Source organism: Egretta garzetta, unplaced genomic scaffold (assembly GCF_000687185.1).
Source record: "Egretta garzetta isolate BGI_Z169 unplaced genomic scaffold, ASM68718v1 scaffold27, whole genome shotgun sequence".
Lineage (NCBI taxonomy): Eukaryota > Metazoa > Chordata > Aves > Pelecaniformes > Ardeidae > Egretta > Egretta garzetta.
The window spans coordinates 1,356,580-1,375,033 of NW_009260400.1; the positions used below are offsets into that span (position 1 = coordinate 1,356,580).

At 46.3% G+C, this 18,454-nt stretch overlaps 1 protein-coding gene across 14 annotated transcripts in view; it reads left to right on the top strand.

Moving 5' to 3' along the window:
- Positions 1-18,454, top strand: part of WDR59 (WD repeat domain 59) — a 50,264-nt gene that overhangs the window by 14,165 nt on the left and 17,645 nt on the right. For 11 of the 14 annotated variants that reach the window (XR_004842569.1, XR_004842571.1, XR_004842573.1 and 8 more), the window contains exons 7-18: positions 1,388-1,476; positions 1,938-2,054; positions 3,010-3,087; positions 4,120-4,276; positions 5,930-6,009; positions 8,207-8,339; positions 11,469-11,593; positions 12,194-12,358; positions 13,147-13,242; positions 14,667-14,823; positions 16,068-16,137; positions 16,422-16,575. Coding sequence is in view for 9 of the 14 variants with exons in the window: in XM_035898711.1 (XP_035754604.1) it covers positions 1,388-1,476; positions 1,938-2,054; positions 3,010-3,087; positions 4,120-4,276; positions 5,930-6,009; positions 8,207-8,339; positions 11,469-11,593; positions 12,194-12,358; positions 13,147-13,242; positions 14,667-14,823; positions 16,068-16,137; positions 16,422-16,575 (1,421 nt within the window). In the remaining 5 variants the exon portion in view is untranslated. Of the gene's footprint in view, positions 1-1,387; positions 1,477-1,937; positions 2,055-3,009; positions 3,088-4,119; positions 4,277-5,929; positions 6,010-8,206; positions 8,340-11,468; positions 11,594-12,193; positions 12,359-13,146; positions 13,243-14,666; positions 14,824-15,514; positions 15,803-16,067; positions 16,138-16,421; positions 16,576-18,454 lie in introns of those variants that run through there. The other 3 variants (XM_035898713.1, XM_035898715.1, XM_035898714.1) reach the window with 3 other exon arrangements.

Below are 18,454 nucleotides of genomic sequence, written 5' to 3' on the forward strand. Positions count from 1 at the left end.
GGGGACCAGCGCCGGTCCACCCGCCTGTAATACCGCCTGCTGGCAGGTGCTGTGTGTCAGTCCTCACCAGCTGCATGTTGGAATTGGGCAAAGCAAAACGTCTTTTTCCTGAGTTACTGCCCCCAGTATTACCGCAGTCCTCGTAACACATCTCTCTTATGACCTGCTGCTTAGATCTCCTTAGGCTACGTATCTGCAGTGGCTCCCTCTTCCCCCCCAGCCAGCAAACCTCTCTATCACAGTGATGCAAAAACCTTACTGAATCAAAAGTAGCGTTTGGTTCTGGTGCCTGGGGTGAGGTTTCATGAGTCAGCTGAGCCAGCCCAGCAGCTAGCTCCCCAGAAAGCTTCCTTCCTTCCATGCCCAATTCTGTTTAGTGCTGGTCCAGACGTTTGTCTACCCTTCTGTGAGTGGATCAACTCAGTTGACTGGCAGCCTGTTTGCAGCTTTTTTTTTTTCCCCCTCGACTAGCTTTTTGCCACACTGTCAGAGCGAATATGCTTACTGTGCAGTAGGAGGTGGGTAATGAAGGTGGGGCATAGCAGCAGGCTGAGATCAGTTTAGTTTTCTCATGAACCTCACCTTTCTGATAGCTTAAAATGTTTTGAAAACACTGGCAGGATAAGAATGAACAGAACACCTATTTCTCTTACAATATCTGAACAATTCGCATCAACTGAAGCTGTATTTTGCTTCTTGTTAGAAATAACCAATACACTTCTGATTTTAGGCCCTTGACTGGGTCCCTTGTGATATTGTATAATTCTATCTGGATCATCATCCCATTTCTTTACAATGCCATTGATGTCTTTGACTTCTGTGGAGTATTTTGGCAGTTGGACCTTCTGATCCAGCCAGTGAGTCTACCTCCAGACACAAGGCCCACCTGCACTGCAGCCTTCTCCTACACCTCTATCTTAATAATAGATCAATAACACTGATTTCCTGCGTAGCATCAGATAATGCAGAGCGTGCTGGGGAGACAAATTAATCGATCCTTGAGCACCTGGAATTGGCGTGAATGAAAACAGAAGGGATTTGGGAGGGGGGTGATGAACCTGCAGTTCTTGTCTGGAGGAAATTGCTCCATCTGAGCTAATGGACTTGACTATTTCAGTCAGGCACAGCCCATGGCTAGAAATTGTGATGAAGATCTCTAAGTGTGTAACTGGAACACTCTTGCTTTGAGGTCTTCAGGATGCAAACACTAAGCTGAGGAATCAGGAGTTAGTGATTTTCATGCCATTCTTCATGCTGCCTTCTGGGATATCTTTCCACTGAACTTCCTTTCCTGTGCTAAGAGGAGCAGCTCTGAGCCCAGGTCAAGGCTCCACTGTGCCATTTACTTTTTAATTGCTTGTTTTGACCTGCTCTGTTTGTGCTACAGCTGGAGCTTCCCAGGTCAAATGGAACAAGAAAAATGCCAATTGTTTAGCAACAAGCCACGATGGCGATGTCCGAATATGGGACAAAAGGGTGAGTTGAGGGTCTCTTGAGTAGCCTGTGCATATTCCCACTTAGCCAATACAGGCATCCCTCTAGTCATAGATAAATCCCAAGAAAAATGTACTATTTTATCCCATATCTCTCTTATGGGTCGATTTAAATTAGAGAGAATTGGGAGCATGTGAGCTTGAAGAGAGCAAGTAGATGGCCTCCTTCCCCAGAAACTGTGCCCATTAACATTTTGCTTTTGATCACATAGCACTTAGCTGTTTTACTTTGTATAAAGCATGGTTCAGGGCTGCACTTGGTGACTGGAATTTGCCACGCCTTGACAGGACCTTCCCTTCAACTATGTTTGCTGAGCAATTTGCTTCTCCTCAGGAGGAGGGTGTTTTACCTCTTGCACTTGTTAAAATGTCCCTTTTTATGACAAAGAACTAGACCAAATTTTAGGAGTCCTGTCCTGAGAAAGAAAATGCCTCTCCTTGCAGAAACCCAGCACTGCAGTAGAGTACTTGGCAGCTCATCTCTCTAAAATCCACGGCCTGGACTGGCATCCTGACAATGAGTACACGTTAGCCACTTCCAGCCAGGACAACTCTGTAAGGGTAAGCGTTGCTTCTGGGACTCCTGCTTGGGGAATGTCAGGGTGGGGGAGCAGTTCTCCTTCTACTACCACTGAAGTCTTGTGGAGTGCTTGCTCTTGGCAAGATCCGGATCCTTATTTTTTGGTTTCTGGCAGCCTGTGTGTGTTGAGCCAGGAGTGTGCTTGCAGAACAGGCAGAGAAGTCATTGCAGGATGGGTGCACATATGTTTGCCACATATCTGTGGTGGTTTGGGCAGTACTGAAGCTGAAAACAACCGCCTCTGCCTGTTGCTTGCCAGACGGGAGCTGGCCACACATGCCAGAAGAGCCTTCTCCCCAAAATGTAGTGTTGCCAGCCTCAAGCTGATTACAGCAGCTTGGGGGGAGACATATTCCAGCCCCTGGGGTTCCCAAACTCGTGTTGAATTGGGTTGTGAAGAAAAGACTGCCTGCAAGCATTGCTGTGCAGGGCCTTTTACTTGGGGGGAAATAGTGTGCTTTGTATGTCAGCCAAATGGAGTTCATTCACGTTGAGCTAAGCTCTGAGGCAAATGCAATTGATGTGTATTCTAGCAAAGCAAAAGGATAGATTCTTCATTACAAAATTAGCAGTAACAGCAGGGTGGGCCTGCCTCCAGTCTGGACTGGCACATTGGCTGGGAGCCTGCAGGCTACCTTGTAGCTCTGAAAGCCCAAGCAGGCTGCCTGTTTCCCTGCTCTAATTACTCAAGCCATGATCACTGTGAATATGACCCCAAGTCACTCGTTGTTGAAGGGATGCTGCCAGATGCTGATAGCTTGATATTTGTCCTTTGGGGCCATCTCTGCTGTTAATGAATGGGCTTACTAATGGTGCTGTAGGCACCCTGGCATGTTTTTCGCTCTGTTATATCTGCAAGCCACATGGAAAACTGCAGCCTGAAAGTATAGCCAGCTGACTCCTGCCTTTGCTTGTCTTTTTGGGGTTTTTTTGAAGTTCTGGGATTACCGTCAGCCTCGGAAATACCTCAATATCCTTCCCTGCCAGGTTCCCGTCTGGAAAGCAAGATACACGGTGAGTGTGAAACTCCCACCAGCCCCGCTTGTGATGTGAGAGTGAATGCACAGAGAGACATTAAATAAAGAAGAACTGCTGAAGGGCTTCTCGCTAGTTCTACTGCTGGGCATGATTAAGTTGATTTTTAAAATCCCTCTTGGTGCTTAAAAGGCCTAGAAAAGCAACATTTGCGGTGGGGGCACTTGGGAAAAGGAATGACTAGTGGTGTGAGATCCCAGTCTTTGGCATCGTCCTCCTGGGGGGGTGGAACCCAGGTACGGGTGGTTGGCTCTGGGAGCAGGAGGCTCAGAAAGCAGCTGCTGCTCCAGCTGTCCTGTTTTTCTACTCAGCTCCAGTATTGGTACCTGTTGCACAGAGCAATGCAGTGGTCTTCTGCTCTCTCTGAGTGCCTACTCTACCCCCAGGGTTTCCAAGTGTGCCACAGTGGGCTCTTAGAGCATATCAAATCCAAGAACTGTTGCCTTTTACAGAGCAAGCCATGTGAAGCTAAGGCTCTTAACATCAGTCATATCCGTTCTCTTCCCCAGAGATCTGAATGTGGCCTGAAGCCAGTGCCTTGAGTCTTCGATCCCCTTTCCCCGTCCCCATGGTGGGGGATGTAGGACTGGGTTCTTGTGTTCCTCTGAGCATCGTGACCCAGAGCAGCTGCTGGGGCTCAGTCCCCAGGCAGCAATTCTTGCAGCTCCGGGCAAATTGCCATAAGGATCCCATGTGAAAAGTCAAGGGTGAAATCCTTCTGGCCTCACAGCTGAAAAGTGAGGAAGCAGCAGAAAGAAATGATTAATCCTAAGTGAGCTGCACTGAATATCTCAGTGTACTACATCTTACCCCTGTAAGATACTGGTTTTGCACAGCGATTGCCTTGGACCCTCCCAGTCTTAGGCCTGGTTCTGTTTTGTGCTGAGCTCCTTTAAAACCCATTCATTCTTGTTGGTGAGAAAAGGGAAGAATTAGAGTGTGATAACAGCAGCATGGGTGCATAATCCCCCAAGGCTAACTGGAAGGGTGTTTCTCTCTCTCTCTCTCCAGCCTTTCAGCAATGGGCTGGTGACAGTGATGGTCCCCCAGCTCCGGCGAGAGAACAGTCTCCTTCTCTGGAATGTCTTTGACTTGAACACGCCTGTCCACACTTTTGTGGGACATGATGACGTGGTGCTGGAGTTTCAGTGGAGGAAGCAGAAAGAAGGTGAGTTCAGGGCTGGATGTGCACTCTCTCCTGTGCTGCGGCTGTCAGCTAACCAGGGGTTTGGAGGCCTGGCTCCTGGCTGCAATGCTTATGCTGTCGCCACTTGACTCTTGTTTTTCCTCAGGATAATTCCTACCCACTTTCACAGAAGCATTGCCCTGTTGTTTCTATGCTAACAAAGCAAATCTACTGAATGCTGAGTGGGTCAGCGGTGACTCTTAATTGCTTCCACTCTCCTGTGAGTCTATTTTTAAACGGATCTTTCAGAATAAATTGTACAAACTATTCTATGGGTGCATGAGCGCAGGCACCCTCCCCCTGCTCAGAGCTGCAGGATAACCAGTTAACCCCTCGCATCACTGCCTAGATCAGCAGCCTCCAGCATATACCAGACCACGGACCCAGCGAATCCACCTTATCTCTGTGCTGGCAGAGGCAGGGGAGGAAGGTTAGAGTTCAATCCTGACTAAATTTTCCAGTGTAGGCAGCTAAATGTAGGAGATTCCGTATTAGAGGTTGGATAACCACACAGAGCACAACTTTGTTTCCAGCACCTCAGCTGCCATTGACAGAACAAGCACATCTGGCTTTGGTGTCACTTGTGGCACTGCTTTGCAGTGCCCTGTAAAAGTTCTGGTCCAACCCTCTGCCACCAGCTGCTGGGACAATCCAGTTAAGTCACGTTCTTCTCTATACCTTACTTTTCCTCTTTCAAAAAGAGGAGAGCCTTTGAGAACTGTGTTAGGATCTGGAGGTGCAATCTAAGACAGCTTGTGAGTGAACATTCAAGCAGGTGTGAACCTCAGTTGTGTTGTCTTAGCTGAGTATAGTAGATATATATCCGAGGCAGGAAGTCATGCTCGTCTCAAGCAAGATAAATCAATTGTACAAGCATTCAAAATCTGCTTCAATGGGGAGACAACGAAGTTAGCACAAATTTACTTCCACAGAGTCTGCTGTGCTGTATTTAGACATCCCCTGTGCCTCAGCAGAGGGGTGTAGGAAGCAGCTGTGCAGCAGCAAATTCTTAAGCGTAGCAGTTGTTTGACAAGGGAAACTTAAACCATATCACAAGGCCTAAACATGGGCATAAAATAAGTCTGTGTACCTTTATTTGTTGATAGACAGTATGTGGCTAGATGTATTTCATTACAACCTGAATTTGTCTTGGCATCATCCAAGTCTTTCAAAAGGAAAAAGCAGGAGGGTTCAACCAGCTCCTCTTAGCTTAGAAATGTTTTAAAATGTCTGCCTCTTGAAACAGATATGATGAACTAGAAGATAGTTTGACTTCACGGTTATTGTAAAAACAAATCTCTTTCTCAAGTATATTATGTCTTCTGTTTAAGTGTGTGTTGTGGTAGATCTTGTTCATTCCTGGTTGGACAACTTGCTTCATATTCATTATATTCACTTTGTGCTTTTTGCCTGTAAATCACAGACCAGTTAGAGGTGTGGTAACCATGGTGCAGGGAGGCAGAAAGGCTGATGCACCTAGGTCAGTTCAAAGCAGAAAAGGACTCTGCCTTTTGCTTTAGTGCCTTGTCCATTGTATCTCCCTGCTTGGCTTGCCTGAATCTGTTTATGCTAAACACAGGGCTGAGATAGTCTCTGTTTTCAGCGGGGTCCATAAGTTGTTTCTGTCCTTTTTAGGTTCTAAAGACTACCAGCTGGTTACGTGGTCCCGTGATCAGACTCTGCGGATGTGGCGGATTGACTCTCAGCTGCAGAGGGTACGTAAACACTTTTGCTCTTGAACTGTAGACAGTTTTCTTACAGGCTGGATTCACCTCCCTCTCCTTGCACTCCCAGTCACTCCTCTGACATTCCCGAGCTGCAGACACAGCAGCCAGCTGCCACTTCACTTTCCTCTTCAGCTGCAGCCCAGAAACATCCCCAGGGAGATCTGTGGTGAAGCCTCACTTTGTCTGTGCCTCAAAAGGTTCTGTGGAAGCGCAAGGCTGCTTTGTTATATCACAGTAAGTGTAGAAGTCGTTTAGGGAGGGTGGCGATGAGTTGCTGCTTGTGTTGCCTCTGAAGATGCCACCTCCATGGCTGCAAGGCTGTATGACTCCTTGGCACTTTAGATATCAGGTAAATGTAGGGATTGTGCCCTCTGCTTCCTCCCCTTGTTCCTTTTGCCTCTTAGCCTGGTGCAGGCAGTGTGAATCCTGTTGTTCTGCTGCCTGGCAGCAGTTGCAAATTGCTGACACAATTACTAGAGCAGCTGTGCTGGATCAGACCAGAGGTTTGTGTGGCCACAATGGCCCATATTGCCCTGTCTCATCTTCAGCTGTGGATGTCTTGGAAGAGGATAAGAACAAGGCAAGTATGGAGTGATGTTTCTCTCAAATGCCCTCCCAGCCTCCTGCAGTTTGCAGCTCAGAGGCTCATTGAGCCTGGCATCTTGGTATTTGACAGAGCTTGATGAGTTTCACTTCCATAGACTTGTTCTGCCTTTTCTTGGACTTGTGTAAATTTTTGTCATCTTAAACTTCCTATGAACAAGGAGCTTCATGACTTTTCTGCATGTTGTGTGGGAAACGAGCTCCTTTCACTTGTTTATTTTGCAACCTGCTAGTTTCATTACATTGAAGATTAAATGAGCAGCCATCTTGTCTGTGCTACTCATGATTCTGTAGGCCTTCATCGTATCCCTCCCCAGCTGCCTCCTTTTTCAAGTCAAGAGGTCTTGATTTACTTCCTACCTTGTACGAGAACTTTGATTGTCCTTTTGCCTTTCATGACCATTCAGTTCTACTATGTATTTTTTGGGATGGGGATCTGAACTTTGTTCTTTCCAAAGAATTCCCAGTACTAATTTTGGTTGTTAAATTGTTAGGCGTAATTCCATGAAAACATCAGCTTAGTCTGGCCTTTACATCTTGTTCCCTCAGTCAGCTTGAACTTGCCGTTTTTCCACTGTATGCATTGCTTTATATTTATCCAAACTGAAGTTCATCTTTCATTTTAATACAGTTACTCCTGTAAGGTCCTTCTGTGATTGTTTGCAGTCAGCCACTCTTGTTACTACCCTGAATAACTTGGTGGCATCAGCAAACCTGGTCATGTCGCTATTCACCTCCTATTCCAGGTTTTTAATGAATATGTTGAGAAGCATGTGTTCCCAGCACAGATCCTGCAGGAGTCCTGCAGGTCTGTAACAAACCTTCTCTGTGGAAAATGACTCTTTACTCCTACCTGATATATTTGTCAATATTTTATTTCTTTCCTGTCTTTAAACCAATTGTTCATCTGTGTCAGAGCCTTTACTCTTCCTCTGCTGGCTCCCACTCTTTCATCCTTGTCTTTGTCTGGATCAAACTACACACATGATGGCATGTTGCTGGTGACCAATGCTGTAATTTGCTACATTGCACCCTTATCCTTTCTCCTCCCCGTGTTTCTTCTCTTCATTTTCCCTGTTTTCTTGTGCTGAGCTTAAAATACAAGTTTTCATGGTCTCTATTTGATACAGGACCTAGAATGCTTGAGCCCCTAGTATGTACCTGGGTCACTAGATCCTACTGGAGTGTAAATATCAAAAGCAGAAAGTGTGCTACTATTATATCTGATCTAAAAAATTAAACCAGTTTTGACAAATTAATTCAAGGAGTTAAAGTCACATCAGCTTTAGTTTTGATTAAGGTAAAGCCTCTGTTACTTAGACTGGCCCTGGTGATTAAGTGGCTTTGTAAGTGAGCAGGAGATTTGGCCAGGCTGGCTGAGGTGACAGAGCTGAGGATGCTGGAGAAGTGGAAGATCATCTGTCTCTGTCACAGAAACAGTGTTGAGGTCTTGGGTGTGACTGTTGCGTGGACAGACGTACCTTGCAAATCCAGCTCCCTGGAGAAACGAGTTGTTTAGTGGTGGCTCTTTCCACAGTTTGGTTTCTGTCGTGCAGCATGTGGCTGTGTTTGTTCTTTTCAGCTGTGTGCTAACGACATCCTGGATGGAGTCGAGGACCTCATCGATGGAATTTCTCATCTGCCGGAGCCAGACAAGACCCTTCACCCCCAGGACTCTGAGCCCCAGCATAACTCTGGGCATGGAGATGAGGAAGGTGAGACAAGCGATGGCACTTCAAACACCAGCTCTCTTTCTGTTGGGAAGAAGGTGCATCTTTGCATAAGAAAATAACATCGTAGGCAAAGCACAGGCTGGTGCTGTTTGAAAGGTTAATGGATTCCCCATCTGGGAGGAGGGCACGCACAGGGTTTTCTCAGGATGGTGGTCCTAAGTTTTGTTTTTGTTTTTTTTTTTCTCCTCTAACACAAGGATGTCATTCTAGCTGTAAAACAGAACTCTTCCTTGCCACCAATATAATTTAATTGCATTCTATTTAGGTCATAGTTGTGGCTTGCTGCCAAAAATAAGGCAATCAGGAAGTCAGTTCTGGCTCTTAAGAAGGTAGTTCAGTTTAAACTGAGATGAGCCCACAGAAGAGGGGAGCGTATGGGTAAGGCATCCTGACACAAGCTGCTTACGTTGCACCTGGTATCTAAACGCTTCTACTGGGGTCACTGTGTGAACTGATCTAACATGGAGATGCTTGCTGGTGTCTTCCCCCATCCACCAGAAGCTCCTGAAATTTTGTTCACATATTGATGAGAGGTGGCTGAAGGGTGGCAGAGCAGACGGGGAGGGATGGTATCTCTGACTTCTGAATACCAGGTGACTGGATGGGAACGGGTCAGAGGCTTTAACAGAAAGCATGAGCTGGCTTTATGGAAGAGAAGGCATCCAAGGAAGGAATGCAAAGGAGGGTTTGTGTGGTTAAGGCTTTGGCCAGGTTAAACATTCAGGGCATTGGTGTTTGGAGTCTAAGTACCAGAATAGAAAAGATTGCAGCAGCTGAGACCCATGGTGATGATGTGCACGTGAAAAAGCTATCTAAAGAGATTTCTATGTCTAATACTGAGGGAGAAGAAATGGGTGTTCCCATGCCTTTGTGTCAGCTTGAGTTTAAATTTGCAGTTCCTTTCTGTATTGTATCAGGGTGCTACAGTGGATCCCCATGTGAGAGGCTTACTGGGAAGCAATTTGATTCTTCCTTTGACTTGCTAACGAACTGGAGAGAAGGGGGAGGAAGTCATCTAATATCTGTCCTCTGAACTGAAGGAGCCAGCTGTGAGGTCCCTTAGTGAAGGCATCTCTTCCTAACTGGAAGCTTCCTGCCCAGCAATTCCCAGTGAAGTTGTTCTCTGCTGCCTGTCCTGTGTGGCAGCAGAACGAGTTTCTAAAAATTGTCTGCACCTCTGCTTATGTGAGGGTTTTATAATAAGATAGAAAAAGCCCCAGCTACCTGTGCTCACCACAAGCCCTACTGTGTGGGGAAGCACAGCCTCTCTTGCTCCAGCTGGGAGCATTAAGTGTTCTTATTCTGGCTGCCTGACCTCTCTTTTTCCACAGGAGCGAGTTAACTCTTTCACTGGCCCTGATGAGGTCATGTTCATACATAGGATGTACTATGTGGTTTCTGTGTGAGTCTGGCTTTGGTTCAGACTGTTAAGGTTTCCCATGTGGCCAAAAGGGAATGAAAATGGTTTGTCTGTAGCAGGGTAGATTTTCCTGCAAATACTGTGGCTGCAGGATTAATGCACAAGCAAGTCCCTAGGTAGGAATTTCAGTTCTTTCTAGCCTAAAAGCTATTGTGGACTGTTGATGTTTCACCCTGGAGGGGACCGCATTTCAGCTGCAGACAAAGTCTCCATGTTAGTGAAGCACTTTGGGGGATCTCGGAAGAGAACAATGCTCTGCAGATAAACCAGAAAGCCCACCAGCTGTGTCTTCAGCGTACAGCTCTCCTCACTGACTGCTGCCTATAAAGGATCTTTAGGAATCTAAACAAATATGTGGTCTTTTGGGGATCAGAAACTAATTGGAAGGGAATGGGAGGAGAAGACAAAGGGACGGTATTGCCTGTACTGGGAACCTCTGAGATGGCTTTTCAGTAAGCTATGTGGTGTCTTGAGCTAGAAATAATTATCTTCCCTGAGAGCCACTGATCTTCCTTTAATCCTTTTTTCAGCTCCCTTTTGTGAAGTATGTCTAAGCACCACAATAAAATCTCAAACAGGAATGAGTAGCTAAGCATCCTACCTATCCAAATGCAGTGACCCACTGGCCAGCAGTAAAACCAGATATATTTGTCCCAGCAGCAAAGTCAGTAACTTTTAGGCAAACACCTGTAAAAGGACAGATTTTTGCATTTCTTGTCTTTTTTTGTTTTTTTTATTGCTAGGAATGGTCTGTGCAATATGATATGGCAAGCATGAGAATGACAGCCGAATAATTGGGACTTCCCTTGTGTCCTTGGAACCATCATCAAAAAATACGTTTGGTCATCTTAGGAAGTGGTGCCACAGCGAAACCCCCTTCAGACAGAGCTGCTCCTGTCCTAACAGGGGTACATAGCAAAACACGAGGCAAAAGCCAGGCATGACCACAGGCAGACACCAATTCTTCTGAAACTCAGTCAACTTTGCTATCTTAACCATAATTCCTTCTGTCTTGCAACACTTGCCTGGCTGTTTAAATGTATTCTGGCCTTCAGGGGTTATTGTCCTCCTGAAAACTGTTGGAACTGGACAGCTAGACCCAGCATTTAGATCAGTCCTTAAAGACCATTAGAGTGCTTCGTAACATTAAATGCAAACGGCTGCTACAAATGAACTAAGCCTCTATTAGGGCCAGAAATACACTCTTCTCTCTCCCAAAGCCTTAATATGCTTTGGAAACATTCCCTGAAAGCCAAGAGCAGTGGGGTGTGAGTCCCAAAGACCAGAGCTCCTCCTGGAGATTCCTTTGGCAGCAGCTCTTTCCCGCTGAGCCGAGGGGCTCCGGTTCAGCTGTTTGTGGCTCTGGCAATACTGTGTAGGGAGGAGAGGGGGTCTCAAATGAGTAGAGATGGACCATTTAGGGCTGTACAGAGTACATGCAGCTTCTGTAACCTTCCTGGGAAACCTGTGTGCAAGACAGGTTTGGTTTTTTTTAAGAGCAAGGCTCAGAAGCCTTCCTCTAAACAACAGCAGAGACCCTCCAGCTTGCAGGTCTTTGCCAGGTGAAACTCCTACCTCTATGTGTCAGAAGAGGAGAGGAAAGCCTGCTGTCTTGGCTGCCTCCTGGCATTGCATGCCAAAAGTCTGTCTATTATAGCTTGTCTCAACCTGTTCTCCATCTTTCCTGTCAGCCTTAAAAGAAGATTTCCTGAATGACCCCCTGGTGGGAAAGAAAACGGACCAGCTGGGGCTGCCTCAGACGCTGCAGCAGGAGTTTTCACTGATCAACGTGCAGATCCGAAATGTCAATGTGGAGGTAAAGAGTTTCCTTTTTCTGGCTTGTTAGGAGGGGATGTGGGCAGGCTAGCTCATTGGAGCTTTTTGAGGGGAACCTTTTTTGCTGCAGTGACTGCTGCATGTAAACAAGGTTTATTTTGAGCTGTAGAGATCCTCTTGGCCAGGAGTAGTAGGAAAGAGGATAATCCCAGACACTGGGAGTGAGGGAAGTATTTCAGCACAGTAAGTATGCTGGCGCTGGTCCCGAGAAGGCTGGACGGTGTTTTCCTCTCTGCCTAGACTGCAGAGGGGAAAGTGTCTTGTTCTGCTACATGCAGCTGATCTCATTTCAACTGTTTCTGAACCTGATCTGCTGAGCCCTCCCTACCCTTCACTCTCTCCCTCAGTTTTGGCATCTCCCTTGCACGCCAAACCCTCCTCTGTGCGTGGAAGGTGGCTGGAGTCTGTCCCCATCTGCCTGGGGTTTTTTTGCTATCATGGTGTTCAGTGCCCTTAAGAACAGTGTGACTTCATCTTACGGGTGTGCATAGGAATCAGCCCCTCAGCATGAATTTAAGCCACTGTAAGTTTAAAGGTCCTTGGAGATCTAACCACAGAGCAATTGCTTTTCCTCACGCAGATGGATGCGGTGAGTCGTAGCTGTACGGTGTCGGTGCACTGTGGCAACCACAGAGTCAGGATGCTGGTGATGTTCCCTGTCCAGTATCCCAATAATGCTGCACCGTCCTTCCAGTTCATCAACCCGACCTCGATCACTGCCTCCATGAAGGCAAAGCTGCTGAAGGTATGTGAGGAGTGTACACTGTCTTTATAAATATACAAGCCACTTGATGTCTAGCTTACTGGCACAATAAAACCTCTGACCTTGCTGAAGACATGCCACAGGCCGCTTTGAACTGGTATGTTGTGGAGCTCCTAGGAGGAGGTTTTTGTTGGGCTTGGAGCCTAGTGTTTGCCTTTCTCCTCTGGTGCTTTTGAACATGTGTTCTTCACTGCTACTGTATTCCTGTGTGATGTGTATTGCCTGAGGATTCCTAACATCCTGTTCCTCACGCAGTTGCCCCCAACCCCAAAATGACCAGCTAAGCATCCAGCTGCAGAAAGGTAATATTTTTGAGCTGGGATGTTGCTTCCTGCTCTCCTCCACAAACTTTTTAAAATGAGGAGACTTTATACAGGCCCTGCTAATTCCAGACCAGGTGTTTGATCATCTGGTGTAGGAAGTCCTATTGCTGATGCAGGTAGATGGACCAATTTGGGTTCCTTCCTGAAAAAAAGCTAATTCATTTTGCCACAAACTGGTACAAAACATGTGGGCTACAGTAACATAGAAGCCCAAATCCTGGTTCAGAGTGTGCTGAATCTAGGTGAACCCTCAGTGCTCTGATCAAAGCTTGCAGTCGTTCCTCAAAGCAAACAGGACACCAGTGGGTCAGTGTGGCTCCAGTGGATGTTACGGGGTGTCTTTGGCCTCTTTGGGTCTTGGCATCTTAGCTGATCTGCAAACAAAAAAGGATGTGGGGAAGGTGTGGATGTAACCATGATTCAAGCTGCATCTTTTATATCTTCCAGATATTGAAAGACACTTCTCTGCAGAAAGTGAAGCGGAACCAGAGCTGCCTGGAGCCCTGCCTGCGTCAGCTGGTTTCCTGGCTGGAGTCTGTTGTGGTATGGAGAACTGCGTGGGCTTTCTGCCCTAGTTTGTTGTCTTCTCCCACATCCTACACTTCTGACTCTGCAGTAAGAGTCTGGCCTCATTAGACATGTAAATAGACCCCTGTGACTGGCCGTTACATTTCTGTAAGCACTTCTGGTTAATGTTGAGGAAAACTGAGCGGATGATTAGATGTGTTTTGTTTCTGAAAATCAGGCCCTGAAGGTTTGCTGCTTTGGGGAACTCTGCATGCTCACTGATATTCAGGTTAGCAGGAAGGACTAGGGGTTGGAGCATCTTAGTGGTGCATGGTAGCTTCCCAGCTCAGAGTATATTTCACTGAGCGCCAGGGCATGGTTATCATCTGTGAGAGAAGATAAGAGTCCTCAGGGAGCTGATGGATTCATTCTTGTCTGAAAGGCAGTGGCAGATGTCTTTACCTCCTCAGTTCTAGTCAAAGATCCTGCTAGTCCTATTCTAGGTCTTTGTTTTCTTCTCTCATAAAAAGAGACTGTGAAAGTCTGTTTTTTCTAAAGCCTTGTGCTGAGGTTCTGTAGGGATGATACTGCAGATAAATCCAAGTCACACTCTTCCCTGAGCTGAGAGATCTGTGATAGCTACTCAGCATCCCAGTGTCAGGTGTTAGGTCTGTGTGGGGGTGAAGTGTACCGGAGTGGGTGTTTTTAGCATTCAGGAAAAGATTGGAGAGTCTCCTCAGGTTTCTTTTCCGACAGGCGTTGTTTATTCATCACAAATAAAGGGCTTTTTTTTTACACGGTAAGACTTAATTCTGTTCAGTTTCAGCAGTAATGTTGTAAGAGCAGGAACTTTCTCCATTGTACAGAAATCTGATGACTCAAGCAAGGCGCTGCTGCCTTTAAAGAATTCCTTTACACCTAAGCTGTAGTACTCTTTATCCAAATAAATGTAGACTTCTGCCAAAATTCCTATGGATAGGCCTGAGGTCCCCCAGTATTTCATACCATGTGCATTCTTCGCTTCAAGACTCCCAACCTGCATTTGACCCGCCCCAGTTGTGTGGTATTCCTACTTAAGGAGATTTTGTCTCGCTTGCATCATTGAGGTATAAGGTTTAGCTCAGCTCCCTGTGTTGAGAGTCATATCCAGAGTCTGAAGGTCAGATTTTCTGTCTAGTTTCCCACTGTTTCACCCCAAGTTAAGCTCTGTATTTCAACATGGCTGTGGTGGGAAAGAAATCTCTCAACAAGCAGCCAGAGAAGCCCTTTCCTCAAAGGTAAATGTGCTTGCAAGTGCCTTTGCAGCTGAAGCAGTAACCGTGCTCTGTGCTTGATCTGCTCTGGCTCAAAGGACAAGCACCTTCTGTGAGACCACTTGGTACTGCAATGCCCGGTGCTATGGCTGGGTTTTGTTTCTGTGGCAGCAGAAAGGATAACTTATTGGATAACTTCTGTTTCAGAACCAAGAGGACAGCACGTCCAGCAATCCCTACGCTTTGTCAAACTCCGTAACACCCCCCTTGCCCACGTTCGCCCGGGTCTCCAATGCTTATGGCTCCTACCAGGACTCTAACATCCCATTTCCACGGACCTCTGGAGCCAGGTTCTGTGGTGCAGGTTAGCCCCATCGCTGATACGTTACAATAGCTACCAGGGGAATCGTCCTTTTAATACCTTGGGGAACACTTGCCTCTGAACAAGACAAGACTTTGGTCACTGCCACACAGTGAGTAAGAAATGGTATTAAAGTAGCGTTGTGGTGATACATTTATAAATAATGAGACTAGTTAGCAACTGTTTGCAGTTGCTGTTGCCTGTGGGATTTTAGGATTTGGAAATCCAGGAGTAGTTGAAGAGATGGCCTTTGGCTTGGTTTTGCCTTAACAGACCTTTTGCAGAAGTCTGGGTATAGCTATTTGCCTTGCCTCGTTCTCTCCTGCCAGCACCAAACTGCTGGACATATTCTGGCTCTCAGTCCTCACAAAATTACCGTGACTTCGGATTGAATTTACCCCTTGCTGAAGCCATATTCTTGTTACTAACCACTCTTTTCTCATTCTGCACTCTTTCTGTTGTCCAAAATAGCTTTCTCAAGGTCATTGGGAAACTTCTAAATGGGGAGATGGGGTACAGTCACATCCAGGTTTCCAGGAGAGTGGGTACAGTGCAAAGGTCATCCTTAAAAACCAGGTTAAGGTCTGAGTGAGAGCTGTTAAGTCTCACTGAGCTGTTTCAGATGCAAGCATGCCTCCTCCAGACCTGACCACATCCTGGTTCAAGCATGTTTTCAAAGCTGCTTTTCATACAGGCCTCACCGAATTCCCAGCAAAAGTAAAACAGAGTATTGCATTGAATAGGCTCAGTGAAACCTGCTAAGTCCTGAAACTCTTGCAAGAGTGGGTGGCAGAAGACACTTGAGGTGGAAACAAATGGGGTAAAGCTTGTGAGCACTCGCTTTGGAGTTGGCTTCAGATGGCTTGGGTTATCCTTTTGAAGAGGAGTCATACAAGCTGCAGTGGTTTCTCTGCCAGACATCACCTCACTTGCCTCTGGAGTATCAGTGCTTGACAAGTTCTGGTGAAGAGTTAAAGCATGAGTATGTATTTGCTCATTTTCTTTTACTGCCTTCTGTAAGCCACTTGAGACGGTGCTTTTTAAGACAATCATCTCAATGAACGATGTTCTTTAACAGGTTTGCAGGGAGTGGATTTGGGTTGAGAAAATGTGGTTGTCTACTTGTAGTTTAAAAGCACTCAGGTAGTGGATAGGCACCCAGCCCCTTGATTCTGATACTTTAAATTACTGGGTTTTCCTGGGTAATCTGCTCCTTGTTGCATCACCTTTCTGTCCTGTCTCTTCAGGGTACCTGGTATATTTCACGAGACCCATGACCATGCACCGTGCCGTGTCCCCGACGGAGCCCACACCCAGGTGAGTACCCTGCCTTGCACGGGAGGTGTGCTGCTGTCATGGGCAGGAAAGCAGAATATCAGATCCTACACTGGAGCTATTGACCCTCATAAAGTACTGACCTCTAGTGTTAGCTGTGCCCTCGACACAGAGGCTGGTCCCTTATATCTCTGGCCCTCAGCAGACGCCTTCCTTCAACACATGTGAGATACTGCCAGCAGCTTGGGTTAGTGGAGACGTCAGTGTGAGCCTTCAGGGCAATTTGGTGGGTGAAAGCTCCTGAAAGCATATTCTCTTGTCTCTAGGTCCCTCTCAGCTTTATCGGCATACCATAGTGGCCTCATTACTCCAATGAAGATCCGCACAGAGACTCCAGGCAATCTGCGTTTGTACAGCGGGAGTCCAACACGTAGCGAGAAGGAGCAGGTCTCCATTAGCTCCTTCTACTACAAAGAGAGGGTAAGTACCAGACCAGAAAGCCTTTCATAACACTTCAGCTTTTATGACCTGTATTCCTTTCATATAGGTGTGAGTATTGCTGGTAACAGAAGATTCATATTCCTCCCAAGAAGTCAAGCTTTTACAGGCAGCTGTGTAAAAATGTCACACGGATTTATCTCCTGTTAGTAACTTCTTTACTGATCCTCTTTAGCATTTGACCTGCTTATTTTGATCTCTCTACACTGACCATCACTCCCTGTCTCCCTTTGCATTATGTAGGGTTAAAATCGCACACTTCAGAAGTGGTAAGCTCCGGATAAGTACATATAGGCAATTCTGCTTTTCTCTGCAGTCCCTGATGTATGTAACTGCAAAGGGTTGTGGCTCTCTGCAGCTTACTGACAACCTCTCCCAGATTATGGGTTGTATTCGGGTTATTTCTATTACAGATATATTTTTCAGGGATATGTGCCCCTTTGGACTGTTTGAAACAAAAATCATTCCTACATGATTCTCCAAAGGTCTTCCAATCCACGTACTTCTGGTTTAGATGTAGGTCTTGCTGTCACTGCTTTTTACAAGCAAGGCTTTGGGGAGAGTAGAATTGTTTTCTTCCCAAATATGGTGAGTGAAGAAGACCCATTGGTAATTGTGGGGTGGCCGTAGGGTAGTTCTGAAGCAGCTGAGGGCCAGTGTGCCCAGAGCAGATGCTGTGGGAATAATAGGCCGTGCAGCTTGCTCGGAAACAAACTCTCTGCCTCAGCAGGGGCTAAAGTGGTTTGCAAAAAATATGGTAAGCCTCCACCAAGGGCCTGAGAATTCAGGGCATCCAAGTAGTTTGCCCACTGTGCTGAGAGCACTCATCTGCTGCAGCAATGGAGAACTTCCAGGTACCCCAAGGAAAGGCAAGAGTTGTCTGTGCTCTCCTGCAGTGGAGCTTGGGAACTCCTGTCCCAGGAGCAGAGGGAAAGTCAGGACCTTGAGCTCTCATCTTTCCTGGGTGCTGATTTTTCCAATAGTGCTGGACATGACAGCTGACCCCTCTGGGACTGTGTCCTGCTTACCTGGCGGGAGTTAGTCATTACACCTACCAGCCGTGGGGTGAGCCTCTCTCCCCATTGCAAGTACTGCCTCCATACAGACCCCAGAAGACTCTCTGAGTGCCCATTCTGGTTTGTTTTTTTTCCCCCCCCCACAAACTTCTTTTCGATGAGAAGAGAAAATGGTGCTGCCTGGTACAAGAATTTTGCAACCTGTTCTGGTCTTTGCAGAGGAGTTTATTTAAAGAGCTAACTCTGTCCTCTACAGTGTGCTTGTGTCTGACACACAACTCTCTCAAATGACAGACAAGGCTAAAAATAACATGTGGAAGCAGCTTGGTGCGATTTCATATGACCTGTCTCCCCAGCCCTTGTATTGATTTTTCTCAGGGGGAAAAAAAGTCGAGAGAACAAAGCATGTGTGTAGCCACGTCTGCTGAAAGCCAAAGAAAATTTCTGTGTTCGCCTTCCCCCTGACGAGTTATCTTCTCATGTGCTGGGTTGGAAGACGTGTAAGGACCCTGGCAGGGAGCTAGCTCAAACGTTCTTACAGATGAAATAGTTTTTAAAAACCCAGGAAAACTGTATCTCCCTTCAGCAAAGGTTTTCTGATTCATCAGGAGTTGATGTCATGGCCTCTATTAGATCAATGCTACATATTTTTATGTCATTTCATTGAGAGGATTTTAAAAAGCCCAGATTCTGAGTTTAGCTAGGTCCTTGCTCTGAAGCTTGGATTTTATATTTGCATTAAATAAAAATTGAAACTTTTTGTGTTAAACTCTCATGTTATGTAACCTCAGCCCCAAAACTGAATTTGTCAGCAATAACCAGGTATTTAAATCCCATGTAGCAGC